The sequence below is a fragment of the Cupressus sempervirens genome, chromosome 5, assembly GCF_028749045.1.
Source record: "Cupressus sempervirens isolate cs-2001-9-10 chromosome 5, ASM2874904v1, whole genome shotgun sequence".
Classification (NCBI taxonomy): domain Eukaryota; kingdom Viridiplantae; phylum Streptophyta; class Pinopsida; order Cupressales; family Cupressaceae; genus Cupressus; species Cupressus sempervirens.
The window spans coordinates 517,411,523-517,430,146 of record NC_143122.1 but is presented as its reverse complement, the minus strand read 5'-3'; the positions used below and the strand labels follow the sequence as shown (position 1 = coordinate 517,430,146).

Here is an 18,624-nt window from a genome sequence, read left to right as displayed (position 1 = left end):
GACCCTTCCCAATTTAATTTACAAATTTATATCTACTGAAAGAGGGTTTTAAAGATATTTTAATCTCCACATATACAGAAGAAACCCACAAGCATTTTAGTAAATCCAAAATATAATATTGAAAGATTTTTCACGGGGAAATTCAAACAAACAATTCATAGTCATGAAGAAGACATAAAATATTAAATAACGTAATTGACTAGGTGATCAAAACACAATAATTTACCTAGTTCTGATGCTAAATTCGCACACACCCAAAAGATTGTGAGAGAAATTTCTTCTCTCAAAACCTTCTCTTTGAAAATTCCTTCTCCAAAATTCATGGTCCCTTGAAAATGAACCCTCAATTGGTGATAAGGAGTTCTCTCCTAAATTCGGGGGCACTAATTGTGTGATCACCCAAGAGGACTCCTTGCTCACAACTCTTTAACTCTTTATTACCTTTCTTTTATGTTTTCATGCACGTTTATTGCAATGTAAAATATCTTTATTTAAATTTACTTGACTTCTTTATTTAATTAATTTATTAAATTATAATCTCATGCATACTTTATGCAGTCTTAAAACTCTTTAATAAATTACTATCTTTTTCATTCTTTAATTTATTTTCGAAGCATTAATTGATAAAATATTTATTAACTTAAGTAATAATAATATTTAGCATTCATTTAAAAATGATCTCCTAAATATATTACTATTGAATTAAATAAATATCATTACGCTCTAAAATTAGACTTATAATTTTATCTTTAAATTTATATCTTTATATTTAATTAATTTTCCAATTAATAAAATATAATAAAATATTAAAAATATCATAATAATTTTCCATTAAATTTAATCTTTTAATTTGACTAAATTAATAGAAAAATCACCAAAGACCTATAGGATGAAATACAAAAACCCATCATAGAAAAACACATACAAGATCAAACTAAAGGGTTATAATCACGAACTTACGTCATATGATGCATTTAGAAGGTAATCAACTCAGATACTTATCCTAATTTTCTAGGACAAATTGGTTTAAAGGTTAGGATTTGGACTTAAGAATTTATCTCCCCTCTCTTACCATTGAGATAATGCGATAGGGTATGCTCATCCTGGCAATTCAGAGAAGTTGATACCCAATACTTGTAATCTATATAAAATCTACGCATGTACAAACACATATATGCTAGGCTAAATAGGCATTGGCAAGAAGTGGTGCATCGTGTAGATCTCGACTAGTAGGTGACTATGACTCCCTTCCTTAATCACATAAAAAACATCATGCATAAAGAAAATATACACACACACCATACACATGCAGTATGGGGTAAGTATCCATAAGAAAACACATATGATAATCCATCTAACTAATCATCATTAATAACTAAAATCACAATAATAATCATCATGCATACATGAAGTATAGAGTACCAAGTAGTCTCATCATAAAATTAACTGAATATGAAACAATATCTGATAATCTCAAAAATAATGCTACTAATCATCAAGCATAAAACTGGCTTAAAAGAGTTCAACAATAATAACAAAATGTAAACTAGGGGCATGCACTACATCCACCCTCCTAGACTTAAGCTTACTCCTGGAAGCCTATAAACAAGTAGTGATATAAATTCTATAAACCAGATGCATCCTCCCATGTAGTTGATGACTCATCAGTAGCATCCAATCAAGAACATGTACCACATCAAGAATATACTGCCTAAGCACTGAAACATGGAAAACATCATGAACGCAAGCTAGGCTAGGCAGCAAAGCAAGATTGTAGGCAACTGAACCTGTCCTCTCAAGAATCTCAAACAGTCCCACAAAGCAAGATGCTAGCTTCAAACCCTTTCCATAATGAATCAGACTCTTGCGCAAATGCACTCTTAAGAAAAACTTCTCTCCCACAATAAACTGCTTTTCGTCTTATGAGGATCAACATACTTTTTCTACCTATCCTGTACCATAGGCATGTGCTCTTAGATGCACACTACCTATTGCTCCATATCTTGAAGCATCTTAGGACTCAATAGGATGCGATCTTCAAGATTGTCCCAACTCAAAGGTGTACGACAAGGATGACCATACAAGACTTGAAAAGGTGCCATGCTAATAGAACTATGATATATGTTGTTATAAGCAAACTCCACTAGGTAAAGATAGTCCTCCCAAAGAGTTTGTCTATCCATCGCATACATCCTCAACATATCTTCCAGAACTTGATTCACTCTCTCAGTTTACCCATCTGTCTCTGGGTGATAAGCTGAGCTAAAGTTCAACTGTGCTCCAAAATCATGCTGCAGTGATGTCTAGAATGCGGAAGTGAATACAAGATCCCTATCCAAAATGATCTTTTAGTAAATTCCATGTAGTCTCACAATATCACAAATGGAGACATTAGCTACAAAAGCTGCAATGTAGGATGACCTCATCAGTGTAAAATGTACCACCTTAGTCAACTGATCAACAATGATCATGATAGCATCATGTCAACAAACAGTCTTAGGTAATCCTACTATGAAATCCATAGAGATGATGTCCCACTTCCATGAAGGAATGAAATTTGGCTATAAAAGCCATGCTAGATGCTGGTGCTCTGCTTTGACTCTTTGACACTCAAAAGACCTAGCCATAACATTAGTGATATCAATCTGCATCCCTGTCCAATAGAATAGACGTTGCAAGTTTGCATGCATCTTCTTGACACTTGGATGTGTCGAGTAAGGTGCACAATGAGCCTCTGATAGGATCAATGTATGAAGCTCATCCAATAGTGGTACATAGATCCTTCCTAAATATCTCAAAATGCCATCCGACTCTAGAACATAATATGAAAACCTATCCTCCAATGGTCTCCTTGCATCTATTTCTTTGCTCATCTCCTAATACCAAATATCTGGAGGGAGTGCCTGAAGTATCTTGATCCTCAAATGCACACTAAGAGACATAGATAATGTCTCATGTCTCCTACAACTCAAAGTGTCAGCTACCATGTTCTCCTTCCCCTAAATATACTTCACCTCGAAGTCATACTCACAAAGAAACTCCATCCAATGCCTCTATCTAGCATTCAGATTAGGCTATGTGAATATGTACTATAGACTGTGATGATCACTATGAAGTTCAAATCTATGTCCCAGCAAGAAGTGTCTCCATCTGACTAGGGCATGAACTATTGGAGCTAACTCAAGATCATGTGTAGGATAATTCAACTCATGATCCTTGAGTTTGCACAATTCATATGCAATCACTCATCCGTCTTGCATTAATATTGCTCCAACCTCCTCAAGGGAAGCATCTGTACACACCATGAAGTCACCTGTTAGATCAGGTACTGATAAGATAGGTGCACTGATCAAAAGCTCCTTGAGCTTTTGAAACACTTCCTCAAATTTCTTCGTTGAACGGAAGTGATAGGATGTGCTATTCTGGAGAAGTTTTGGATGAATCTGTGATAATAACTAGCTAGACCCATGAAACTACAAATTTTTAACACAGTAGTGGGTGTGGGCCAATTACCATTGCCTAAATCTTCTCAGGGTCTATAGAGATATCCTCACTTGATATGATGTGCCCTAAGTACTGTATCTCTGATTGAAAGAAATCACGCTTTGTTGAGTTGGCATAAAGTTGATTATCTCTCAAGCACTACAAAACCAAATGTAGATGTACCTCATGCTCCTTCTGGGATCTAGAATATATTAGTATATCATCTAGGAACATGTGTACAAATCTATCAAGATAGGACCAAAACATTCCATTCATTAGACACATGAAAACTAATGGAGCGTCCGTCATCCCAAAAGGAACCATTGTGAACTCATAGTGCCCATAGTGAGTTCGGAAGGTGGTCTTATGAATATCAACATTCTTAATGCGAAGTTGATGGTATCTTGACTTAAGATTGATCTTGGAGAACGCTGTAGCTCCCTCAATCTAATCAAATAAATCATCAATCCTTGGTAAAGCATACCTATACTTTATTGTCACCTTTTTCAACTACCTATAATCAATATACAGCTGCAAAGAACTATCCCTCTTCTTCACAAAGAGCATTGGAGCTCCCCTTGGTGATACACTCAGTCAGATGCTACCCTTGGCCAAAAGGTCTTCAAGCTGTAGGCATAACTCACTCAATTCCTGAGTGGTCATACAATAAGGAGCTCTAGAAATAGGCTCTACTCTGGGAGTGAGGTCAATGCTAAAATCAATATCTCTCTTCGGGGGCATGCCCAAAATCTCACTCGAAAAGACATCCACATATTCCTATAGAATAGGATGGTCTATAGTCTTTTTCATAGGGTTTTCTTCTTCCAACTCACTTATCATAATACCAAATGTCCGACATCCCTTACAAAAGCTTCGCTTCAACTACATAGCGAATATCATCCATAGAGATGTAGGCCTTGGTATCCCCACAATCTCCACATCCTTCCCTTGGTCATCTTGACACACGATGGTCTTCTTCCTATAGTCTATACTAGCTCTATGAGAGCCAAGCCAATCCATACCTAAGACCACATCATAGGAGCTAAGAGGAATAACCTGAAGGTTAACTGACGTCACAAACCCTCCTAAGATTAGTTCACATTTTTGAACTATGGAATCTGTAGAAACCCTAGCACCTGAGGCTAGTTCCACTTGCCAACCCAGATCTTGCTGAACTGCTTCTAGCTTACACTTAGCAACTAAAGATTGTGAAATAAAAGAGTCTGTGGCACCTAAATCAAACAATATAGAGAGAGGTGTACCTCGAGTAGCTCCCATAGTCTCAACCACGGTCCCCTGATGGTTTGCCTGATGGTGATCCACCACTGCAAATACCTTGTGAGCTCTACCTGCATCTTCGACTGTGAGCTCAGATGTTGCTGGTCTAGAACCTGAATACTGAGATGTATGCTATGGACAGTGGGCTATAATGTGTCCAAACTGCCCATAAGAGTAACATCCTGTGCCTCTATGTGATCCCCTCCCTATAGGAGGTGCACTCGACTATTGGTGGATATCCCTACTAGTAAAAGACCGGTTGCTCTACGTAGGCTAAGTGTTCTAATTTCTCCTATTGAATTATGTGTTATGATTGTTCTTAAAGTTAGAACTATCGCCACCACTCTATGCTTGAGGGTAAGATCCCTTCTGCTGCTACTCATTGTTGTTGAGGTTGTTGTCATTTCTGATTCCCCTTAGAAAAGGGAGGTTTCCTGTTCCCACCTAAGTTGTGGTTACCCTTAGGTCTTGATATCGTAGGTGCTCCCACAAAACCCCCATGTCATAGGTTGACACTTTGCTCTACAAGGATGGCTCGATGTACTGCATCTTTGAGGGTTTTAGGCTCAAATACCTTAACACCCCCAACTAGATAGTTGTTTAGGCCTTTGATGAAATGTTGTGCCAACTGTGTTGGGTTATCACTGATTCCCAAAAAGGGCATGAGCTCATAGAACTTGCACTCATACTCTAGTACGGTCACACTGAACTATCTCAAGTTGTGAAATTCATTTGCTCTATGTTGGTTCCATTCCTCTAGTAGAAATCTCTCATAGAAGTTTTCCAGAAATAACTTCCATGTGACATTGTTTATGTTTAGGCCTAGCTTCTTCTATTTGATAGTCCACCAAGTGGCTCTAAAGAGTTATAGGTTGCTAATAGAAAACCTCACTTTAAAACTACTATCAAAGTCCTAAATAGCAAAAACCCTGTCAAGAGTAATAAGCCACTGCTTGGCTACATAATTTGAACCCAACCCATTAAAGGGTTTGACCTTGGACCCTAAAGGTCCTTCATATGAGCAGATATAATTGATCTCTGTCAATCCCTCTAAGGGCTCCTAGACCTAGGTCTATGCTCATGTCCTGCCTGATGTGCTCCATCCTGACCATGAATAGGAGGTAGTCGATCAATGATGGTTTTCATCATTTTCCTTAGGTCAACCTCCTTTGAGTCGGCCTGCTATTCCCTATGGTTCTCTTCTGGATGCTCACTGACATGCTCTTCCCTATTCTCTTCCTGAATAGGGCCTTTGTGGACATACTCATGTACATTGATGTCTCTACCTCATCCATAACCTCTACCACAACCAAGGCTACAACCTCTTACACTAGAACATCTCATCCCAGATACCATCCTACAATAATATCTAAGATATAAGATGCTATAATAACCATAAAACCTACTACTATAAGGCATATATAAAAGACACATGTTTTGAAAATAGTAATAGTTCAAATTTCAGTTTTGCCTAATTTTAGGTTTACATATAATTCAATTTTGAAGTCTAAATGTTCAAGTTTTGAAAATATACAACTAAAAGGTTAAGTTCTATTTTAGTTCAACTAGTTCAAGTTTCAGTTTGTAATATATATACATATATATACATATATATATATATATATATATATGTATATGTACATATATATATATATGTATATATGTACATATACATATATATACATATATATATATATATGTATATATGTATATATATATATATGTATATATACATATACATATATATATATATGTACATATACATATATATATATATATATATGTATATATATGTATATGTGTATATATATATGTATGTATATGTACATATATAGATATATATATACATATATACACATATACATATATATACATATATATATATATATGTATATGTACATATACATATACATATATATATGTATATTATATATATGTATATATATCTATATGCATATGTATATATATATATATATAAATGCATATGTATATATGTATATGTATATATATATATGCATATGTACATATACATATATATATATATATATATATATATATACACACACACACATGTATATGTATATATATATATGTATATGTAGATATATGTATATATATACATATACATATATCTACATATACATATGCATATATATATATACATATGCATATATATATATATATATATATATATATATATATATATCCATATACATATACATATACACATGCATACATACATACATACATACATATATATATATATATATATAAACAACTTAAATTTCATTTTAGTTTAACTAGTTTTGGATAAGAAAAATAGGTTTTACAGGGATCTTGAAACTCAATAGTTATAATAAAAATCAACACTGATAATAAGCAATTAAAGCCCAACCAAAAATAGACAAGTCACAAGGTTGATAATAAGCATAAAAGCTCAGCCAAACACAAAGGCCAATGAAAAGGCCAGTTCAATTTACATCCAAAAAGCCAGAACAAGAAAAAGCCAACTTGACCAAAAAAATAGTAAACTAACAGCAAAAGATAGGAAAAAATAAAGCATGATTACTCTTCTATCTTTCGCTCAAGCTCCTGCATCATCTGAGTTGCTTCATAGACTTTGCGAGTCTCCTCAGCCATCTGCTCCCGATTCTTCTAGGCTTCTTGGTCTAGGCCGCTAAAAGTTATTTTTGCCATCGCGTCCTCTTCCACCCTGGCTCTTTCTCTATCCTTGTCCTCACTCTTGTCCAACAGACCTCTGGCTTTTAACATTCTAGTAAGGGACAAAATGTTTTCATTGATAGAATTGAGGGTGGAAATCATCTGATTCACCATATTATGATTATAGTTTTCTAGGTTTAGGATTCTCTTCTCAACTAAACTGATTTGATCCTCCTGGTCCTTCTGATTTCCTGGACCTAGCTCTTTCCTATTGTTTTCTAGTTGGCCGATTTTTTCCTTAACCTCTTCCAATACATGGTAAAGCCATTTGATTGACATGAAATTGTCAATCATGCTATTTTGAGCATTATTCAACAAATTCATGCCCGTTTCCCTAACATTATCTGTTATTGCCACCATAGTCAGATCAATGAGTTCTTTGAACTGGAGTTGTCCCTATTTTTCTTCCAAGATTTGGAGATTCATTATCTCTTTGACAATCCCCATCTTGGATGTTCTAACATTGAAATTTCTCTATGCATTTACCTATCCTTAATAATCACTTCTCCACCCTCTCCACCAATTTTCTCTTTCTCCTGCTCCTGGGGATGAATTGGGGAAAGAGGAATTGCTAAGATTTCTGGCCCTAACCCCAAAACCCCCTCAATTTCCATCTCTTTTTCCCTCTTCCTTTTCTTAGCAACTGGTTCTTCCCTCGTAATTTCCATCTCCTCCTCAACCTCATCATCAGATTTCATTTCTTCCCCATCCTCATTGTAATCTTCATCACCTTGGCTTGTAATTTTAGACCCATGTCCTCTAGGGCTCTTCTTGCTTAGGGTAATAGACGAGGGTATTTTTTTTCTGACTCTTTGGCCTTCTTTCCAGAGGAAACATTTTCCTCCCCCTCCCGAGCTGATACTTTGAATATCCTTTGAATCAAAGGAAAAACTAGAGCTGCCTGAGTCCTCAGAGGCTTCCGCACCAAGCTGAGGAGTTTTGCTTAAAGTCTGGGTTTTAAAATGCCCATAAATTAACAACAATAATCCCTCATTGAGGGCAAGATTCATAGAGGGTTTTTTCTTGAATCCTGTTAACAAGTAGTGGCATTTCAAATAGTTCAACTAGTTAACAACTAGTGGCATTCCAATATGCCTACAACTCCCAATGAAGAACTCGGGCTCTGATACTAGATGTAACGCCCTACCAAGGGATCCAAAAGAATTAACCTTAAATTTTACTAAGTTTTCCAAACATTTTTTTATATAGAAAGAATAACATACACATCAAACATAAAGTAGCAGAAGCAATAACATACAATCATACATAAGCAAACATAACATATTACATTCCTTAAGGATCCCAAGATGTTGAATCACATTTAAATTTAAATAATACTAAGTCTAACAAATACCACATCCATATGAAAAAATAATTATAAGTCCAAGTCCATTTGAATAATATACATTTGTTCCAAATGCCACTTGGCAATAAAATTTGGAATGCTCATTCATCCACTGTACATGTCACAGGGTATGAAAGGATGAAAGAATATACATTTAAAATAGGTTAGAACATCCTTTTTGGATCCATGAAACAAAGTACAATATAACAAGTAAAGATCATCCACCATAAAGATATAACCATCCATCATAATACACAAAGATAGAATGAAAGGAAAAGTAGACAGAGAACTCCAACCATGACATCAATGGATGAATCTCAATGGTAAGGGTAAAAAGCACTACCACTTGATCATGTGGTAACTCAAAAAGGCTCACTCCCACCACGCTAAGGAGATAGTCTCAAGTCCCAAATAAGATATCAATCCAAAAATAAAAAGTAATATTTAAGTCCAGGAAACCCTAAAAGTAATCTAACTCAAAGGCTCCAAGATAAATCGACATCTAAACCCAAAGGCAAATACAAAGATGTAAGAAACCTACCATGTAAGTAGGCAAGTGCTATTGCATGAACCAACACTAGAGTTACCCGAGCAGTCTAACTTGACCTTGACCCCCTAGTGACTCTATGTGGCACTAGTATCCTCTTGTACTGACAAGGCATACTTATGATGCATGGTCACAACCAAGCATTCTCTCTACTCCCATCCTAGTTTGTACTAGCACTCGAGGCATGGGTGAGAACATACAAAGACTCTTATTAGGTTCATTTTACTCTCATTTAGTGTAGTTTTTTCATTTATGAAACAACTTACAATGGGTTACCTTGGCAGCCACTTAGGGCCCTAGCCTCCATTGCAAGCCACTTCCTAACATTACATATAGATAACCTACCCTAGGCTCATAGAATCACAAATCAAATAATCATAATATTCCCCTCAGTCCTATACAAGTGATTGGAAATTATCAAAAGATAAATCACAATAACATATCGATTCTCTACAAGCAACTATAAAGTATCCCTAAAATACTGATCAAAGACTTAGAATGGTTAAGTCAAGTATGTCATAACATTCATAACATTCATCCCATTATCCCACAATAACACTGAAAGCAATAACCAACAGTATAATCAAACTCATCATAGAGCATACCAACAACACATTACCATGGTTGAGTTTAAAAGATCAAGATCAATTCATCATAACATCACAAACACAAAACTCCCAAGCCTTTGGTAGATGTCCTAAAATTGTTCAACACTCTAGTCAACCCAAACCCAAAGTATAGACAACATACAGGTAATAGAGTAGTCTCATTGTTTGGTTTGATTTTAAAACATTTAGTTGAGTTAACAGTAAGGTTTCGATTTTCGTTCAATATAAGTTTTTGAATACCTATGATTAACAAATTAACCCTTACTATTTACCCCATTCTTACATTTAAATAATTACACAATTACCCTAATTTGATTTCAAGTTCATTGTTCCAAATGACTCAAGGGTAATTATTTATTTAAAATATTAAAAATAATACTCATTGATTTTAAATAAAATAATTTACAATTTCATTAAAATTAGAATTAATAATAATAATAAAATAAATCAACAACTCTATTAATTAACTTCTATTATCAATTAAACTAAATTAAATTGTAATTAATTAAATTAATTAATAATTACAAAAAAAAACTATATATAATAATTTATTAATTATTTATTAAATATATAAGTATTAATAAAATTAATAATAATTAATAATTAATAATTTATTTAATTATTAATAAAAATGATTTTTTAACAAAAATCAATTTAAAACCAAATCGCATTGATAAAAAATGCATGTGTTTATATTAGAAAAGTCTACCAGTGTTTGACATGTGGCGGCAGGTCTGATTGTTGCCACAAGTAGCAGTATTAACTGCTGCTATGGTAGGTAGTCCAGCCTGTTGCCATAGTCTTAATGGTAGCGGTACGGTGGGGGGGGGGGGGGGGGGTGTGGGAATTTCCCACCCGCTTCCAATAATTAATATAAATTTTTAATATATTTTTTTAAAATTCATTTTTAATAAGTGAATAAAACCCCTCTCAATTCAACCTTATTTTATGTATTTTTTTGAACATAATTCTTATCTGTACTCTGATAGAAAAATTACAGCGAATCAATCAAATTTTTAATTTAAAAATTCCATTTCATTTCAAGACCCTTCCTAGTTTAATTTACAAATTTATATCTACTGAAAGAGGGTTTTAATGATATTTTAATCTCCACATATATAGAAGAAACCCACAAGCATTTCAGTAAATCTAAAATATAATATTGAAAGATTTGTCACAAAGAAATTTGAACAAACAATTCACAGTCACGAAGAAGACAAAAAATATTAAATAAAGTAATTGATTGGGTGATCAAAACACAAGAATTTACCAAGTTCTAATGCTAAATTCACACACACCCAAAAGATTGTGAGAGAAATTTCTTCTCTCAAAACCTTCTCTCTGAAAATTCCTTCTCCAAAATTCGTAGTCCCTCGAAAATGAACCCTCAATTGGTGGGAGTTCTCCTAAATTCGAGGCACTAATTGTGCGATCACCCAAGAGGACTCCTTGCTTACAACTCTTTAACTCTTTATTTTTAATTTTTAATGTATTCATGCACGTTTATTGGAATGTAAAATATCTTTATTTAAATTCACTTGACTTCTCTTTTTAATTAATTTATTAAACTTTAATCTCATGCATACTTTATGCAATCTTAAAACTCTTTAATAAATTAATATCTTTTCCATTCTTTAATTTATTTTCAAAGTGTTAATTGATAAAATATTTATTAACTTAAGTAATAATAATATTTAGCATTTATTTAAAAATGATCTTCCTAAATATATTATTATTAAATTAAATAAATATTATTACGCTCTAAAATTAGACTTATAATTTTATATTTAAATTTAATTATTTTTATTTAATTAGTTTTCTAATTAATAAAAATTAATTAAATATTAAAAATATCATAATAATTTTTCATTAAATTAAATCATTAATTAATCTTTTAATCTGATTTAATTTATAGAAAAATCACCAAAGACCTATAAGATGAGATACGAAAGCCCATCATAGAAAAACACATACAAGATCAGACTAAAGGGTTATAATCATGAATTTATGTCATATGATGCATTCATAAGGTAATCAACTCAGAGACTTGTCCTAATTTTCTAGGACAAATTGGTTTAAAGGTTAGGATTTGGACTTAAGAATTTATCTACACTCTCTTACCATTGAGATAATGCGATAGGGTACACTCATCCTATCAATTCAGGGAAGTCAATATCCGATACCTGCAATCTGCATAAAATCTATGCATGTACAAATATAGTTAAATCCTGATAGCAATATCACAATTTAATTATCATTTGATTGGATAAACTTATTAGCCTCTTATATAGCAAATCTTTGTAACCGATTTTTTTAAACTATGTGGCATAATTTTAGGTACTTGACAATTAAATAAGATTACAATGTACAACTAAGAATAATTAGAAATATCAAAATCCTTGTACATTCTCATGAGATTTTATTATTATATTTATACCTATTTAAAGAATTACTTTTTCTTTTTAAATAAAATTACCCAATGCTTCACCCCGTGAGCATCACCTTGATCCAATGAGTGGCAAATGTTCCATTTATTCTCATGAGAGATGGATTCATGTTGAATCACTGCTCATGAAATATGGGTCAATGAGTTTGACTCAAAATTACACAGTTAAATCCTGATAGCAATATCACAATTTGACTCGCTGTGGAAATTATCTCCTACTTCTCGATAAATAAATTGTTTAGAGAAATTACAAAATTTAAAAATATTACATTTAACTATACAAAATATAAACCGAGTAACAAAATTAACAAGTTGGTATATTTTCATTGGTCTACATACTTCAATTTAATTAGTAATTAACATAGTAAATCCAAAAAGTGATGCACTAGTACTTAGCCTACCGACAAGTACTAACAAGTGGCACATAGTGGCTAACTGCTTGCTTTTTTATTTATCTAGCTATAGACATGCAAATGAGTACATGTTACTATAAAGTTCTATATAATACAAAAAGTCATATACATAGGTTAATAGACATGATACAATCTTTGATAATATCTAATATTTAGCAAAGCAATAAGGGAAGAAATGTACTCACATCCACATATAATACTCCAATTCATTCATCCAATTAAAAGTTAGAAAATTAATATAGAAGTCTTAGAGTTAAAAAAATTGACATGTATTGTTTAAGAAACATAATATTCACAGAAAAACATCAAAGATGAAAACTCGTTTAATAATAACTCGTTAATATGAGTAATCTAGCACAATAGTACCTAGCCTAAAAATAAATATTAAAAATTTGTTCATCTCTTTTTACAATATATAATTATCATAATAGAACAAATAATAGCCATATTAATGACAGTTGTTATTATTATATCATATAAATTTCCCAATATTTACTATTATTATTATACCATTATTTTCCCTAATTTGAGTTATGTACAGCACCACTTGACGAAACAACATTTCCCTCTTATTAAAATGGCATTTTCCCGCCGGTCAGTGTTTTGCTTTACGTCGATAGTTCATGGGAAGAAATAATTGCACAGTAGTAGAAACACTCAGACGGGAAATATTATTTGGCGCGTATCCTTTAAACATTGGTGAGCAGATTAAGCTACGTGATTCTGAGCTTGGTGGGCAGCGGGGCAGTTTAATACCATAGCCACTGGATAATGGAAGCTACAGGGGAGGTTGCTGAAGCTGAAGCTGCATTTGAATCTAAGGTTATACAAATTAAATTTTAGATGCATATGATTGCTAGGTTATACAAATTAACTTTTAGATACGTATGATTGCTTCAACGTGCTTTGCATTTCTTATTAATTGCTAGTAGCTTCTTTGAATTCAAAAGATACGGTATGCGTTTGATTCAAATTGAAAACAAATTCTAGTTCTATGTGAGGGAGCAAATTTAGATATTCTTCCCTGGCAGTATTTACAAATGCACAGTTAAGTATCGAGATGCATAATTTTTTATCTCAACGCGATCTAGAATGCTAATCACACGAAATTTGTGAAAAAGCATGGTGGAAAAGTGACGAGTGTGTAAAATTTTATTGAGAAACATGCTGAAGAATAATAGTTCGAGAATTAACATTCTCTGTTAGTTTATTTTGAAAATGGGACAGAGGAATCCAATAGAGTATATCTCAGTGATTAGTGCAACAGTAATATCTTCAGGCATAAATATATATGAGAAAGCTTGTTTAAGTTGTTCTGTACGCGCATTAGGAATTGCAAGCTCAATCCTCCTCACTTAATCGCAGATACTAGGTACAAGCAATGTCACAACAGGTGTGAGCGCATCCGCTTATTTGAGATTTGATTCCTGAAAAAAAGCAGATAAAAAATTAGCAATATTGTATTGGAGAAACGAACAAACAAGCTAAATTGTATTTATGAGCCTGTTAAAAGTGCTTTATCATAAGGACGGCTCTTAGCTCAATGCTTATATAAAAAATTCCTTATCATAAAATTCCTAAATTCAAGTCTCAAGCATAAAAAATAATGTGCTAATGTTAAACATTCAATTTGTTATCGTCATTAAGACATTTTACGCAAATCAGTTGTACTTCAATAACTGTTTTCTTTGAGCCGGAATCAAAGCCTATTCCCATTTAGGTCAAGTAGTTTTTTAAGGCGTATCAAAATTTCGTAGCTACATCTAATCGAGAATTTTGAAAATGAGAATGGCACCTATTTTTCGTAGAAACAATAAACGAGCTTTCATGGTGGTTAAATTAGGGGGTTGGACTGCATGAGCGTTTTAGTGGGTTGAGAAAAGTCTAAATAAGGCAGGCGTGCTGAATAATATATCTATGCCAAAGTTCTCAAAAGAGCTAGAAGTGACATGGTTGACGACTATTTTACAGCGTTAGGAAAAAGATGATAAAACTCTAAAATAATATTGCGTCTTGAAGATAGTAACGCAACTTATGTTGGAGGTAGGCGTCGAGGGGCACAGGTTATGCATACTTTCTCGTAGTCTTTGATATTTAGAATTTATTCAGTCACTGTAGATATGCGATAACTCAATAAATAAGCTGGTCCAAGTTACAAATGACGGTTCAGCAGCTCTTTAGGAGGAACCTTGAAATGGCGAGAAGTTTATATTAAGCTAGGCAGGTGGTCAGTACAGTTTGAGATCGAGAGGTTCATTTGTGGGGGTCAAAGGTTTGTAATTACTATTTAAGACTGAGGGCCCCAGTGGGGAAAAAAGGTAAGATGGGGAGACTCAAGAAGAGTAGCATAACTAAAGGAAAATCAAGCTGCATTACTGCAAGAGCGTGTAAGGTAAGAAATGAATAACGGTAGCAGATGGTTCAGGCAAGTCTAGGTGGCCTGGGAGCCTTTGAGGGATTACAAGGCCAAACCTAGTTACGTTCATCTTAAAGATAGCCAATCAAATGACGAGAATTTCAATGGCATCTATGCGACTCACGGTCTAAGGGACCAAGAGAAAACCAATTAATCAGTCTACTGCAATTTCTACATGTTGACCCTTCTATGGTGGATCTGCATTAAGAGAGTTGCCATTTTGTGCGATCTTGCCTCTTCAAAAAGTTCTCTAATACCCACTTTTTATCTCAATGTTAATGCTTAGGTGCCTCCCTTGGACATTTATGTTCCATTTGTTCAACCACTTGTTATTTCTCCCTTCATTGCAAAATAGTAGGATGCACTCATAGCAGTTATCCCTTGATTGTTGTTGCAATAGGGTGCCCTCACAATTCTCCCTTAATTGTGAACTCCATAGGAAAGGTTATTGCAATGGGCTGCCTGAGTCATTCTCCCATAATTGTATAGCAGTTGGGTGCTCTCCTATCCGTTTTCAATTAATTGCTGCTAGAATAGGGTGCCTTCACGATTCTCCCTGAATTGCAAGTTTTTTTTATGTGCCTAATTCTATAGTGGATGGTAGAAATACTGCTGCTTGAGTATGGAAACAATCTACCCAGGGCTCCCTCGTGATTTTTGCATATTTTAAAATGCATGTATTTACATGTTTAAGTGTTTTAAAAATTCCTTTACTGCAAAATCTAGCTCTCTAGGGGTCATTGCATGTTTAAAAAACACTTGAATATGCAAGTCTCACTCTTGGAGAGTCTGCGCACATTTTAAAACACATGTATTTACATGTTTTATTGTTTTAAAATTGCCTTTTGGCTCAAAATCGTGGTCTCTAGGGGCAATTGCATATTTTCATGTAAATGGGTTTAAAGACACACTATGCATAACTTAAGTGATGAATTAAGCACATGTTAATTTAATTTTTGAAGAAATATTACTTAATTGGGTCTTAAATAATATTTACACTATATATATTAATATATAATGTTCAAATATCATTCAAAAAGTAATGCGTACTAAGATGTTTTAAATTAAACACAAAAATCAAATCAAACTATATAGTTAATATAGTCACTTAAGTGAAAAACTAAAAAGCGACTCAACTTAAAAATATAACATAAAGTGCTCTATGGTTACTTTAAGTTAAAAATTTAAATGATAAAGTAACTTAAAAATATAACATAAAGTGAATTTATGTTATATTTTTCAAGAAGTTAATGTCAACTTTAAAATATAATATGATATTTTAATTCGTGCAATTGCACCTAGAGAGCACTTTTTGGGCACTAAAATGGTCATATTTTTTGATTACCAACTCCGATTAAGCCCTAAGATAGACCGAAGAGAAGGGAAAACCGAAAGCAATGATTTGAGCAAAACCAAAAGACCAAAAGCTAACAAACACACACTAAAAAACAAGAAAAAGGACATTAAAGGCTTCAACAATCGAGCATAGGCTCAACAAACAGAAAAACTAAAAAAACTTGACGAAAGCCTTCAATAAGTGGAATCATTATATCAATGGGGGTTGATTGATTGAGCAATACTAACCAATTAAATAATGAACTAAAATCAGAGAAATGTGAAACTAAGTTGAAAAGTTTCGTATTGTTATGTACATTTTTTGTTGACAAAATGGAGGACAACAAATATTAAGATTAATAATAATGCTTAATATTATATTTGTTAATTAACTATAGTAATAAGGTATCTAAATAGTGTGTATATATTTTAAAGTATATTTATATTGTGCACCCTAATCATGGCTTGTGGCACAAAGAGCTCAGTGATGGTGTTGATATTCCATTAGATATGTTGGAAGTATGTTTGAGTAAGGTAAATCAAACACCTTAAAGATTTATATAGAGGACCTTTGCTCCGATTGAGATCGTCTTAAGACAACTTAGTTTGTTGAGATACCATGACAAGGAAATCAAGCTAGTAGCTACAATATGTCTCAGTGGGATTTTCAAAATCTCAGCTTTTCGAGTAGTGTATGATGATGACACTATGATTGAGATATTGCACTTGATTATTAACACCTTTCGGAGTCTTGATGACAACAATAGTGATCCATTAGCGAGGAGATCTACAATACTAGAGATCTGTGCCAAAATCAAAGTAACCTCCTCTTAGATCTAGGATTGCAAGATTTTATCTACAATATGTTTCATCACAATAAAGGAGCACCATGATAATAAGATTTACTCCGCCATGGAAAGTATTATCATTTTATGTATTGAGAGGATGGATGTAATATCCCAACCTATCATAAGTATGCTATAGGCTATTCATAATCAAGAATGCATCCCTTCTATTGTGGCACACAAATTTTTCAATATTTTTTTGAAGCACTATGAAGAAAAATTGAAGTCTCAATTACACAAGGCTAAGGATGTTGGTGACAACAATAAGATTGATAAGGAAGATGAAGAGCCACATGAGGATATGCGAGAATTTGCTACTGCACCTACAAATGGAGAAAACCTAAGCCTACATGACAACAAGGTTCAAGAGGGTGCTTACTTAGAGCTTTCCAAGTCAACATTGATCGATCAATTGCATGGAGACACAAACGTTGCCAATGATCCTTTTAATGGAAAAGATCTATAGTTGGTTTAGTATGGCATTCTTCCAATTTGTAGATCATGCGACGAACATGATCATTGCTTTTAAAAAAAGTGACATCTACACGGGAAGAACAACTTACATATGAGTTTTGAGATTCGAGACCATTTTTGGGAAATGATTGATTGGCGTGTTGGCATAACAACTTGGAATTCGACAATTGTTGTGTTTGATGATTGGCTTCACTCAGAACGTGATGATTCCAGGCATGGAAACATTTATATCAGAGTGGAACAATGAGAGCTTGACATAGATTTACTCTTCTCGCTTACTTCTAGTGTGTGTATGTGGTCATATTGCGACATTAAGTTTTCAGTGGATACGACTATGGGTTTCTGCAGTTGGTTTGGGACCTTGGAGCTTCGTAGTGCTCAAACCATTTGATGATGAATCGCTTGAGGGCAAGTAATCTTTGGATGGTGAGGATTTGTAATGTCCCTAATTTTAATACAATAACTTAATTAATTGAGTGGCCAAAATTTAAATCAGTTTATAAGGATTTATTTAATTAATTATTAAATAAAGGGGCCAAATAATAAAATAATAAATAAAATGATGTCAGCTTGCTTTAAACCTTTGAGAAATGTCTTAGAGCCCTTTGTAAGGCGGTGTCTAGCATTGTAGAAAATCATCGTGGAGTTTATGTTTCTTTGTATTTTCAAAAGTTGGAAGCTGAAGGTGGTTTGTATCATAGTTATGAGACTCA

The 18,624-nt window shown here is 33.5% G+C and overlaps 2 protein-coding genes across 2 annotated transcripts in view; one reads left to right on the top strand and one right to left on the bottom strand.

Annotated features, from left to right (window-relative positions):
• The first annotated feature begins 13,415 nt into the window (after positions 1-13,415).
• MSH5 (MUTS-homolog 5) overlaps positions 13,416-18,624 on the top strand; it is a 364,768-nt gene continuing 359,559 nt past the window's right edge. The window contains exon 1 of the mRNA XM_089831617.1: positions 13,416-13,663. Within this exon, the coding sequence (XP_089687743.1) occupies positions 13,613-13,663 (51 nt within the window). The 5' untranslated portion in view covers positions 13,416-13,612. The remainder of the gene's footprint in view (positions 13,664-18,624) is intronic.
• Positions 13,968-18,624, bottom strand: part of LOC149556975 (uncharacterized) — a 363,967-nt gene continuing 359,310 nt past the window's right edge. The window contains exon 7 of the mRNA XM_089831618.1: positions 13,968-14,268. Coding sequence (XP_089687744.1) covers positions 14,251-14,268 — 18 coding nt within the window. The 3' untranslated portion in view covers positions 13,968-14,250. The remainder of the gene's footprint in view (positions 14,269-18,624) is intronic.